At 32.8% G+C, this 13,446-nt stretch overlaps 1 protein-coding gene across 1 annotated transcript in view; it reads left to right on the forward strand.

The window, feature by feature from the left end:
• Positions 1-11,245, forward strand: part of LOC128999022 (alkylglycerol monooxygenase-like) — a 21,469-nt gene extending 10,224 nt beyond the window's left edge. Inside the window, exons 2-8 of the mRNA XM_054425378.1 lie at positions 5,321-5,487; positions 6,028-6,131; positions 7,018-7,180; positions 7,985-8,136; positions 8,569-8,703; positions 9,150-9,263; positions 9,468-11,245. Of these exons, the coding sequence (XP_054281353.1) occupies positions 5,321-5,487; positions 6,028-6,131; positions 7,018-7,180; positions 7,985-8,136; positions 8,569-8,703; positions 9,150-9,263; positions 9,468-9,743 (1,111 nt within the window). The 3' untranslated portion in view covers positions 9,744-11,245. The remainder of the gene's footprint in view (positions 1-5,320; positions 5,488-6,027; positions 6,132-7,017; positions 7,181-7,984; positions 8,137-8,568; positions 8,704-9,149; positions 9,264-9,467) is intronic.
• Positions 11,246-13,446: the final 2,201 nt, after the last annotated feature.

Genomic DNA, 13,446 nt, shown 5'->3' on the forward strand with positions numbered 1-13,446 from the left:
TTTACCATTTATAAAAGATGTTGGTGGCCTCATTTAACTTACATTTGCCCGTCCACAAAGGTTAACTGAACTTATGGAACAATCGAACATACGCTTGTTTATCTCTAGCCATGCGCTTGGAGCGTATCCAGCAAAGCACGGCATGAGCCGGTACAGTACAAGGGTGAAGTGAAGTGACAATAAGTAGTGGCAGGTACCAGGGTCCGAACCCACGACATAGATGCCTTGGCCTGAAGTACGTGGTGCTACCGAACTGAGCCACTGACTCACCATAACTAATAACAACTAACAAAATAATAATAACTAATAATTTTAATTGGTGAACTAGAGAAGATCATAAGGCGATGAATAAAATTTCAGAGTTCATTAGGATTCTATACGAATAAATAAGGTTGAAACTGTCAAACAAACCTCTAAACGACTTTATGTTGACTTATTGTAGTGTAAAGTGGACTAAGGTGGACAGGGAACCCCTCTGCAGATGGCAGGGGATTACGTAATCCTAACTTAAGTTTGGTGCGGATCTACGAACCTGTAGCCGTGATTGGTAAAAGTCAAGAAAAACTGTAAAAGCGTCCCTAATTAAAGGTACGACCTCTAACGATCAATTATATGTACACTTTTTAGAAATTCACCTCTATGTGTATGCAGTTACTACTAGAAGGACAGTTTTTGATTTTTTTGTAAGTTTTGTAGAACAGCCGGTACACAACATGAATTTTTAATATGTAGTTAATTCATTAGTATCGTTCTTATGACCCATTCTCAAATCCAACATCAAATTAATCCATGAAATACGACAGAATAATAACTTAATAATAATTTTCACAATTTAATACAATAATTTTCAAGGTTTTCTCTGTTTTATATATTTTAGTCAATATAATATTTTTGTATAGTTTTGACTACTTGGAATAATCTTTTAGTATTTGTCTGAACTTAACATATCAATTATTTTTCTTAACTTTGGGTAAACTATCTAACTACTGTTTTAGTCTTACTTGATATTACTGCTTCCCATTGTTAAAATTAATGTTTAAAAACGTATTATGATTAAACGATACTGAAGTATTAAATATTAAACGTTATTAATAACAGACCAGCAGATATATTAGTCAAACAACAAGTTAAACTAAATGGGTTTAAACTAATTCATTTGTTTACGTCCATTATTGGAACCAGTTCAAATTGCAGTAGCAAGAAGTCTGATTAAAATTCAAGTACGTCAACAGTTGAGGAACTTACGTATACCTGTAGAAGTGGTTTATTGATGGAAGGACCCTTGAAACTGTTGCCAGGTTATACGCCTAGTCTCACTTGTCAATGAATATATTAATATTGTTGCACAATAAACGTCAATTCCTCATGTTTCATGTTTACCTTACGGTAGAGGGCTAACGAGAGAATACAAATCGAAAAGTAGAAATATCTAATTATAATTTTCATAAGAAACACGAAATTTTGAGAAAACTGTAAGCCACTTACTTATTATACAGCATACTTAAATGGAAGATCTTGATGAGGACTATATAGTGAAAATATTAATTTGTTCACCACCCTCTCCTAAGGGACGAACCTTTACAAACGGTTTTTAATTAGTCACATTTAAAAATAAAAAGCGTCACCTGTCATATTTGTTTTTATTTTAATTATTGGTATACTATTCGCTGAGTTAAACTTTAAAATTTATTCAATGTTTACACTTCGATAAAGTTATTGGTTTTATATTATTACTTTTTTCACGCACGATTTAAGGAGTATTTCGAAGTTTGCTTATCCTTGTGTGACTTTGAATGCCTTTTATGGACTGATATATCTATATTTGTCATATTAAGGGACACTCTGGAAGACTTTGAGGGGGTTTGAACAAAGTTTGTCTCCAGAAAAGTTCATAAGAGTATTCATTTAGAATATATCATATTACTTCTTGCAAACCTCACTTAAAGGAACACAATATTCTTCCTTACATTTCTATCAATGTCCACTCTCAGTTGTTTGTCGTACAGAACATATCATATTTGTTTAATTGCAGTACAATAAACTCCAGTATGCTGCGGCCAGAGAAGCAATGTTCAGCTACCTAAACACAAGACAAAATTTTTTTAAGGACATCCATTTTATAACATTAGGTTTTTCAATATGTTGCCTGAGCCCCTTAAAGTGAAGCAAGACACCCAGTGGTTTGGGAAGGCGATAATACGCCTACTACTATAACGAGCTCCCTATACAGATAAGGCTTGAAATAATATAATTTGTAGATTTTTGCGAAATAAATTATACAGTATTTTGATTCATTGATAACTTATTTTATATTTGCGATCAAATTGAGATCACCTGTGCTGAAAATTAGTAGTTATATTGATTGATAATATTTCTAACGATACTATACAGATTTAATTTTTTCAAAAATGAAGGTAGGTATTTTGAATTGAGTTTATTTGATTTTATTTGGTTTACTTTCAACTGATCTTTCCTATGGAAATAGGTTCCAGATTATAAATTATTCCCCGATGGGTTTTCTCAAATTCTCTCTTCAAACGAAGGGGTTCAAGCCATGTTCAAGCCGTATTAACCAGGTGCCACGTGATCCAAAGGCGAATATTATTAATACAAGAAGATGTCTGATCAACCTTACCATGAAATGTAAGATTTTTAAATCAGGAACTCCTTCAAACGCCAGAATGCATTGCACGTAGCGTTTCTGTTGAGTGTGAGGTATACACGTGGCTGCAGGCTCCAATAAAATCTTCTCAGGTGATCAAAATTCTGTACTAAATACTAATTTTTGGCATAAGTCGATCACAAAATACATTTTAGTATAGTTATTTGTGTAAATAGTATGCGAATTGGCACTTTCCTGCAAATGAGAGAAATGCTTACGCACAAGCCACAGGCGAGTGTCGAAAGTTTCTTGAGTGCAGCAAAGGTACTTTGCACTTGCGTTACACATTATATATTACCTACAGTTACTATAAAGCATATAAATAATTAGTCTTTCAAACATCATACAACCACGTTTTTAGGTTCGGTTAACTCCAAGCGTTGAACTAAATGGGAAACGCTGCACCAGCTGATCTTAGTCCTAGTATTTTAAGTGTTGCCAACTTATTTTTCAAGCGTTCACGTATTAAGTGCCTATATAAAAACCACACCTGTTTTGTGTTGTTTGGTTGGAATACTGGAATGCAGCAAAAAAAGAGTGCGGGAAAAAATTGGTGCGCAAAAGAAAGTAAATGCACCAATTAGCTACTTGGCGTGGTATAATCAGTGCAAGAAAATTTGTCAGGTAATTGGAGAAATAATAACATACAGGTTTTAATACATGTCGTGCTAATCCAACTTTAGCAAATTCTAATCAGATTTGTTTAATCCCGAAAATTTGTTCAGTAATGTTGGCATACCGCGTAGTTCAATCTTTACAGATCACGTATTTGACAACCGTATAGTGGGGTTGTTCCAAAATAGTTTCCTTGAGCTCTATATTGCATAATTCCCACTAACTTGGAAGTATAAATAAAAACACAGATGCAGAACCCAATCATATCCATTAAGGCAGTAACATTGGAGGACTGGGATCAAATCCCACCAAACACCAATAGATTTGTAGCTATGTGGCAATCTCGTAATCCCAGTGGTTCAGAGCCCACTTTAATAGGTCTGCCAAACTAGAAATAAAAAGAATAAGTCTCTCGGGCAATTTTCGTTCAGAGCTGTAAACACTTTTAATATACACACTGTAATTTGTTTTAATTTTTGCCACCAATTATTTTATCTAGGGTCGATGGGTTAGAAGATTTGTAATTGTTTTAATTAATTATTATTTTAAAATACTAATTGATAAAAAGGTACCGTACGGTAGCACAGTTCTTCTCGTAAGACTGCCTTTCTTATATCCACGCAAACCAGTAGGTCTATGGTGTCGGGCAGTTTAATGAAAAACCCAATCTAAATGTTTCTGAAAGGTACACAAAAAGTAATTTAGAACACATTTTGTTTGATCTCTTTTCCAACTCTTATGTGTCTAATTTTCCAGCGCAAAAGTCTCAGTACAGTAGAATAACAAATCTATAATTTGTATTTTTCATATACACTAAATTTGTTTTGACAGTCGTCAATAGCACCGAGAAAAGTAATATTCAAAAAGAAAAATAATAGTACCAAGCAATGAATAATAAAATATGAAATAATTCGAAGCACTGTATTACAGTTTAAGTTTACCAAACAGTTGCATGATTCCCAACGTGTATTACACATAAAAAATAAAACACTCAACGTAAAGTAGATATTTTAACTCGTTTTTCTCCTGCCACAAGACTATTTTACCTTTACTTGCCTCTCACCAAGCTGCTGGATATTATAGCTGATTGTGACCCGTCCCTAATCGCACGCCATGGTCTCGTTCTCTGAATTTTCAAAACATGAGCATACGCTTTGTTTCTTGTTTACGAATTAAAAAAAAACACGACGTCCAGTTTATTACAAAAAGAGACTACCATAATCTGGACTCAATGCTCTTCTTTTGGATGGTTCTAATATGCTATGGAATATGGTTACAGATTATAATGTTAATTGGATTGTTGAACATTTTAATTGACAAAACACTACCAATATTTGTTCCAGTCCTAAGTACGCCTCTATAAAGCCCATTTTTAGAGTGGGTACATAGGTACCATTGAATGTAAAAACATTCGATAGGTAACAATGCTATAAGTGTCAAGTGTTCAATGATATTTAGAAATTCACTGAGGAGTGAACTTTTACTTTCTCCCCCTGTACGTAGTTTAAGGAGAAAGTATTGTTTGGTTTTAATTTTAGTAAGTCTGTTTTTTATTTTATTTTCAAGTTTGTGTTTTGGGTGGATATATCAATTTTGGATCCCCCTGAACAGCAAAAAGTGGGTTTCGAAAGAAAAAATCATGGTATCTCCAGTTGTTTTAAAATATTTTTAGAAATCTAGATTTTGTTAATGGTGATATTCCCATAAAATCTCATAAAATAACGGACAATTGTATTTTGATTAAAATGTAGTATATTATAGTCCTGGTGACTCTAAAGCGAAGCTTACAAACCAAATTACTGTCAAAAATCCGGTTCAAAAGATATAGCAATATTTGACATAAAGTACCATAGTTACTCCCACCGAAAGTGTTTTTAACAAAATAATGTGAGGACTTATGTGACAGATTGCCGATACCGTTAAATTATTTTATATTTGAATTCAGTTTCTGGCATTGATTTTAAGCTAGCTGGCAATGTTTGCAATATACCTAGCTATATACTTGTATAATTGAATTCTTAAATTGTATTTCTAAAATGAAAGTTTTATCTGTTCTAGGTTGGTGTTTCGAGGAGGGGAACACGCTCTGTACATCTACATTTACGAGAACTTCCATTTGGTTGATCTGAGGTGGGAATCTCCAGTAACGTGGTACATAGCTGCTATAGGGGTTGACTTCTGCTACTACTGGGTACATCGCGCCAGCCACGGTACGTAAAATATCGCAATGAGCTACGCACAAACATACTTGCCTTAACAAGTATGAAAATACAGATTGTGGTAGAATGGACTGAGCAGTTTCACCAGCGAAGCCACGTAGTACCGGCTGAGGACGTGCACAATTCGTGTTATTGGTTCTTAATTATTTTCCTCTACGTAGTATTTGGGCTATTTCAATTGTCCAGGAGCTATGTAACAATTTTTGTAAAGAATTAATTTGGTCATAAGCGATTTTAACATTTTTTACTTCTCTTTTTTACATTATCTGCAGCAGAAAGTTGAAGTACTCTAAATTCATGTTTTTTTTTTTTAACACAGTAAGTCTGATAATTTTAAGGGAATATTTTAGTCCAACCGGGTAAATGGGAATTTGCTAAGTCTCCTGGTTCGCTGCCGAGGGGGTATTTTAGACTTTGAGACCTGCCTCCAGTCTCCGTATAGAAATTTTACCAGCGCATTAAGCGATCCTATGAATATATAAGTAACATCACTAGCCCATTATCTTTTTACTAATCAGAATGTTCTTGCAGAGGTGCACATCCTATGGGCTCAGCATCAAGTACACCATAGCTCTGAAGACTACAACTTAGCTGTGGGTCTTAGGCAGTCTATACTGCAAGGATGGTGTGGCTTTGTAAGTAACCTCATCATTTTACCAATTATCTATAATTGAAACATGACAATGAAATAAAATCTATAAGCGGGAAAATTGTCGGATAGATTTCTTATAGCAGCAACTGGTTCTCTTTTATCTGCTACGGTCTAAATAATATCTGTTAACTAATGGTTTACACCAAGAACTTAGTTTATAATAACAATATATAGTATAGATTCTTAGTTGGAGATCTATATATTTCTTTTACTTAATAAATGGTGTAAGCATATTTATAGGTTAACTATTTACTGAAGCCATATACCTTTAGAAAACCTTACTCATATAACTATGTCAATAATAAAAGAACCTAAAAATAGGTTTACCTTACAGGCCGACCGTAACGTTAAAATGGCTGAATAATACGTTTGGATGGAAATTAATAGAACATTTACCGATTTAGTCCAATAGGTTCATAGGTTATGTTGTAGACTAGTAATTGATGTTCAACACTTAAACCTTTGTACTAATCCCAGGTTCTTGCAGAGAGAGTAACTAGTGTATGAATTCAACCAAAATATGTTTTCAGCAATAGTTTCCTATTATGGTATATTTTGTGGCCAAGGTCAAAGGTGAATTACACCTAACAATTTTACCTTTCTATAATACGACTCACAACATTCAACCTTTTTGTAAATTTTGTTCAAATTTAACAACAGTTTTTGCGACAGTTTTCATATCGTAAGATTTTAATTGTACCAACGGGATTGTAATAAAATCGATAGCTTCTCCCCCATAACAATAAAACGTATAGATAACAACACTCAAATGTATTTCAGGAAATAGGTAATGACAATCTTTGTATGTCACAAGTGACTCTCTATAATTGTGATTTGGGTAGCGTTGAAACACCCTATATATTTCCCAGATATTCTACTTACCAATGGCGTTGTTCGTCCCACCTGCTCAGTTCCTAACACATCAGCAGTTCAACCTTCTATATCAGTTTTGGATCCACACAGAAACCGTCAAGTCTCTTGGGCCCCTAGAATGGCTGCTTAACACACCCAAACATCACAGAGTACACCATGGTAAGTTATGGCGTTGACCTTCGATCAGTTGTTGCCAGGTTTTTATTCAAAGAGGATATTGGGTCCCCATACACAGTCAATACTATTTTGCAATACAATAGGTAATATATCCCACACTTGAGCAGTCGTGCACGTAAGTTTCAGTGAAGATTTAATATAATGTATAAGCCCTTTTTAAGGTAGGCCTATTACGTGTATTTCGGAGCGTGTGTGGTAGTCACATTGCTAACTCCGGCAACGAGCGGTTCACTGTTATCAGCTGCCTCCAATTAAAACTGCATTTCCTCAACATTTTGTCATGATTGCTAACAATGATACTTCACGTAAATACACAATATCAGAAGCAAGATAATTTTTTAATACACTATTGCAAACAACTCTATAATGGTGGAGAAGATAGGCAGAGAAATGGCAGATTGACAGGATATTGCATAATAAAACCTATAAAAGCTTAAATATTTTTATGATTATGAAAAATATTTTAAAACTTGTTTAATTCACTCAGTATATGGTGCAATCTTTTGGGCCTTCAATTTAGCCCATACACGTTCAAGATGTACAATATCAAATATTGTGCAATAATATTGCCATAAAGCTTTGTCTTTTTATGGCTAACAACAGGATTTGAAAATCTGTGCTTAACATTCATGTAAAACTTCAAATGAAAAACAGTGATTGTAACAGAAACATTGATAATTATATAGATTGACTTATACAGCCATTTAATTTTCTGATGTTTGAAGGCCAACAAGCTAACAATATTCTCTAATAACGATTTTTTAAATATTTTATTTTACATTTTAGGTAGTGTTTTGTATTGTCTGGACAAGAACTACGGAGGCTTCCTTATAGTCTGGGATCGACTTTTTGGAACATTCCAGGAGGAAAGGGAAAAACAGGAAATTGTTTACGGGCTTGTCAAACATGAACCTACGTTCAATCCTTTTTACTTACAGGTAACAGAAAATGTTATTTGTGACATTTTAAATTGTATTTTACGTACAATTTTGTTGAAATGTTTATGCAAACTAACAATCTCACATATCACATTTTCAGATTTTTCAACACTAATAGATCTGAAAATAATATCAGAAGCAGTTTTTTGTGCAGTGCCGTTAAGATGCTTGTTAAAAAACTATTTGAAATGTTTTGTTTGATTGTTATAAACCATTTCAATAAGCAAGTGGATTTGAATTTAAATATTTTAAGCTTTCATAGGGTAAATGTTAGCCCTTGACTGAAAATCATGACTGAATGACACTGACAAGACATTCTTGAATTATAAGTTCAGTCATATTTCACACGATATATGATATATATATATATATGTATGTATTTCACACGATTATAATATCATATATAAAATGAATTGACTATTCTTCCTTCAGATTTTCTACAACAAGAACGTGTGGGAGAAGATGCGTCGCATGGTGGGGTGGCAAGACAAGCTGTCAGCAATGATCAAAGGCCCCAGTTGGCTTCCGGGCAAACCTTGGACAGGGGCCGACGAAGACAAAATTGATGTGAGTCATCACAGCATATCTTTTACTCTCAATTCTTTGTTATATGACTCAGATTGCAATTACTTATGGTGAGGATTTATTATTTCCTAAAAGTACAACAATGAGGTGATGATTTGCATTGAATGAATGATTTGTAATTGCTAAAAAAAATTATCATTAACAAGTCTGGTTTTTTCCTATGTTTTGAGGGTTGTATCCAACTTTCTTGATACACTATAGATGCCAATTCAATTATGTGGTTTAAGCCAAAAGTACAATATAGATTTTCTCATTAAGTTTTGCAGCATTTGTAAATACTCTTGTCAATAAATAACGAGATGGTATCAAGGGAGTGGTATACGACTAATTTATGCAAACAATTTGCTTAATTTGCTCTCTTTAGGTTGTTAAAAAGTCTCTAGAATTGAGGTGTGCTCACAAGTCTAATGTATACTTCACTTTTGCAGGTAAAGTGGAGGCCTAAGTATGATATCAAACTGCCTCACTGGCTGAACATCTACGTTGTCTTACATTTCGCCGTTGTAACTGTAGGCTTCCAAGAGCTGGCCCTCAGATATGTGGTAAGTTTCACCTTGGTAATACATTAAAAATCATGGTTCCATATCGTAGACACTTCTTCAAAATATAAACAATCTATCTGTTCATTGGTTTTAAATATTTTAATTACGGCACAGTTTTTATGAGCCTATTTAGTTTAAAAAGCTCTGATAAGAAATTTAGTCTTTTGGTCAAGAACGCTGTGTGATTGCTTTGATCTGTTCCAGAGCATGAGTCCTGTGACAGTGTTGCTGTTCGTGTGTCACATCCTGGGAGCTTTGACGATCCTGGGAATGCTTCTGGACGCCAATCTCAAAGCTCCCTTCTACGAGGTTGTTCGCTGCATCCTACTGAGTATCCTTGTACACTACTGTGCCTCCGCCCTACGAGATCCCATCATCTCACCCAGCATCCTCATCAACCTCTACCTCACCTCCGCTGCTTTCTGGACCCTCCGACGTCTCCTAGGACTGAACAACGTCCCTCATCAAAAGACAGGTTAGCCACAACGACTCCAAAGTGATCTTCACACTTGGGTCCTTCGACGGTTGATATTATATATTTATTTATTTTTTTAGTAGAATGGTATGCAGTTTGAGAGTTTTTACAGATATGCAAATGTACGTGTGTATGTATGTTAGTCTTAATGATATAGTAGATTTCTCATGGCTGAGTACAATTACTAATCGTATTTACATTACATGGTTCGGCATTATTTGAGTATAGCGAGATAACGGTTGTAAATTAAATCTGTCAAAAAATCCATATTTTAAAATGGGTAAGTTAATTTGATTAAATTTCAATGAGTCGATCTAGACTTGGAATCTCATATAATTATAGGAAAATGTTTATAGGCCGCTTTCATTATAATTTAAGAAATCCAAATAACTTTAGTCAAGCCGAATTATAAGACCGCGTGTAAGAATGAGTGTCTTTAGTCTGTGGTATATGACAAGAGACCTGGCCTTCAGTGCATCACCATGTTTTAATGGCATGTGCACTACTTTTTAAAACATTTTTTTTTAGTTTTTTTTACTTTTTATCCATAAATAGTATATCAATTGTGTTTATACATTCCTCGAGCGATACAGCCTTTTTTAATCTATAACCATGACTAAATTATGTGATCAAAGTACAAACTTATAAATATATCCCTATACTTTCATTCTGGCATTTAATGGCTCAAACTAGTTAAAAACATAGACAGCTTGTTTTGCAACTAAGCAAAAAATTATTCAAGACTTTTTGAAAAACTCATTCAATTTCATGCCTCTCTGGATTTCCGTCATATTATCAAAACTTATAATTTCACCAGTTATAGAATATATTTGCTCGAATATGTTTTTGTCTGCTGTTGAATATTGCACTAAACTTATATTTTCTGTTTGACCCATATAAAAAAAATAATTTAATAATACAATATTACTTTTTAATAGAGTAAATTTTAGCAAATTAAAACTATTTGTTTCATCATTCTCTATCAAACTATTTTTGTAACTGTTTACTTTCCAGATAATCTGAAAGTATACACTCATATGGAAAGAAAACCATTAGGCCCTATATTATAAAAAAAACACAATTTTGTTTAGTAATCCTAATCCAATGTTCTAAGTCTTTGTGCCAGTATGCCATTGAAGTGCTACTAAATTATGAGTTTACAGTAAGTGTCTTTAAAAAAATGTATGATGTAAGAGGATATGAAATGTGAATTACTCGTCAATCATATCATTTCAATTGTAAAGTTGTTCTCAATAGTGCCATGGATTTACGAATTTACTAATATTTAGTATCTGTATAATTTAAGTGCGTTATATGATTTTCAATCATTTCAACAGGGTATAGTGTTTATACTTTATATAGGCTAATTAGTTATATTAGTTAATTTATAAAACGTGAGTGCGGTTTTAACATTTTTTTTATGATTAGTCACTAATATAAAAGTTGAAAACTGCTTTACTTATGTTACTTATTTATATTGTTTCAATACTTTACTTAAAAGTTGTATTAGAGATTTATTTTAGTCTTATCTGTATTGGATATAAGATTGAAAGATGTTTTAAAATTTAGCAATACTAAATAAATTATTTTGTTACTAAGAAGAAAATAAAGTATTTGAAAACACTCTTGCCAGTTTTATTTTGAAACCTTACCTATCTTAACAATTTGAATTGGTGAAATTCTATAGAATGTTGTTTCCGCCATGATATGTATTTTCTAGTCAACTAAGCTTATTACAAACTCAGATCATTGTAAGATGTCAAATATCAAACATCTTTCTCAAGCTGAATGCACAAACTCAAAGATTAAAATGAAACAAACATGAAAATAATTTTAAGTTTGCAAAAAACTTACAAAAAACTTTTGAGAGAAACGCATTCATAAACGTTTTCCCCTCGAAATTGTGTCAGAGGCAGAACACCAAATCGGTATTTGAGTAAAGTGAAGGCTAATAGAGGGCACCAAGAATATTCTATAACTGCAAAAGATTAGACCAAGTTGTGGGGTTTTACGTATAATTTAGTCACTATGCACTCGTATTTAGTCCCGTTAAAAGAAATATAGAATATTATTACGTGTTTAAAACACACTGGGAATGTATTATAAAATATTACAACTATATCTAGCTTTTCATACACCGATAAATAATAAGGTAATTTTCACCTTGAATCCCAGAATGTATTGAGTATTGTGTGTGGTACTAACCAGACAAGAGGAGGGCCTGTATCAGCCAGCATCATACTAACAGAGACTCGATTAAATCTTAATGATTCAGAAAGTTCATCAGCCACACATTATCGTTCCAAATTGTAATACATAGATAAGTTAAATGTTTAAGACATAGATACTTCCAAAGACATGACCTAAGAAACTGAGGTTTTCCAGCTTAGTGTTACAAGGTATATAAGTATTATTGTGAATAGAGAAAAAATCGTGATTTATGAAACAAAAGTGTGATCTTAAAGTACATATCTTATTTTATTTATTTATTCATAATAAACAAATTTAAAACTTTTAATTGAAGCTCGAATAGAATAAAAATCTGGTCTGACTTTACAGGGTGTCCAGTGTGTAAGTACTAAATCAAAATGTTTAAGCGCAAAATGAGGTGAATCCTGAATTATTTGCCTTATTTTATGCGGCCTGTACAGCTATAATAGTGATTTTATAGCTATTTTTCGTTCTCTTTTAGCTTTGTGTTAATTGATATAAAATCTTAAAAGTATTTTTGTTATTTCTTCTTATAAAGTTCTTTGTTTTATAAAGTTCTTTTTATAAAACATAATTTATTTAGTAATTCGAGTTATAAGTATTTAAATAAGGATTAGTAATACTGTTAAGGGAATATTGTTGAGTAACTAGTATAATAAAATTTGGATCTTGATTTGGATGATTGGACAAGGTAAATTTGAAGTATGCCAAATTCTATAGAGCTATACCACATTCAGGAAAAAACGAACCCAAGCACAGAATCCTGGCAGCGTCTATTTATGTACCTTTAATATGCTTTAGGGAACGTTGTTAAAGTGAAAAGAGGCCTGAGGGAATTATCTAACTTTACTGTGTATATTGTTACAAGCTATCACGGTGGTTATTAAACATTCAACAATCTTGTAGTATCATTGCAGCACCAATTTTAATAGAAATACAATTCCAAATAGCTTAAAACTTTAACTGTCACGTGGTAAGATTGATTTTAACGTATTATCTTTCTCTTTAGATTAATTATAACTTCAGAGTTAAATTTGCAGACATTTAAAGATTTGTTAAGATATGACTAGACGTCATTTAATTACTTAGCAAAATATTTAAGTATCATTCAGTCACCATAAAAAAAAGATTTTGAATACAACATTTCATTACATGGTTCTTTACAAATATTGTTACCCTAAACCATATTATTGGTTATTTGATTCATAAGAATATTTAAACAATATAATTTACAGAGTAGGCTTATTTAACTTGCGTTTAACAGAAAACAAGTTTCAGAGCTTAAAGCTCATTTTTACAGATTACACCAACTTTGAACGATCATTTCTGTAAAGTTTTGATGACAAAAGTTTGTTACTTTTCCTGGTGGATCCAATACAACTATTCTGATTTTTCGGAATACGTTTTAATGCACTATACTTCTCAGTTTCTTGATGACTTTAGGTCTAATTTGTTTAAAAGAAATGTATCAATATTCTGGTTTCTGAGGCATTCATT

The sequence above is a fragment of the Macrosteles quadrilineatus genome, unplaced genomic scaffold (assembly GCF_028750875.1).
Source record: "Macrosteles quadrilineatus isolate MER2022 unplaced genomic scaffold, UCM_ALF_1.0 Scaffold_7__1_contigs__length_78375512, whole genome shotgun sequence".
Lineage (NCBI taxonomy): Eukaryota > Metazoa > Arthropoda > Insecta > Hemiptera > Cicadellidae > Macrosteles > Macrosteles quadrilineatus.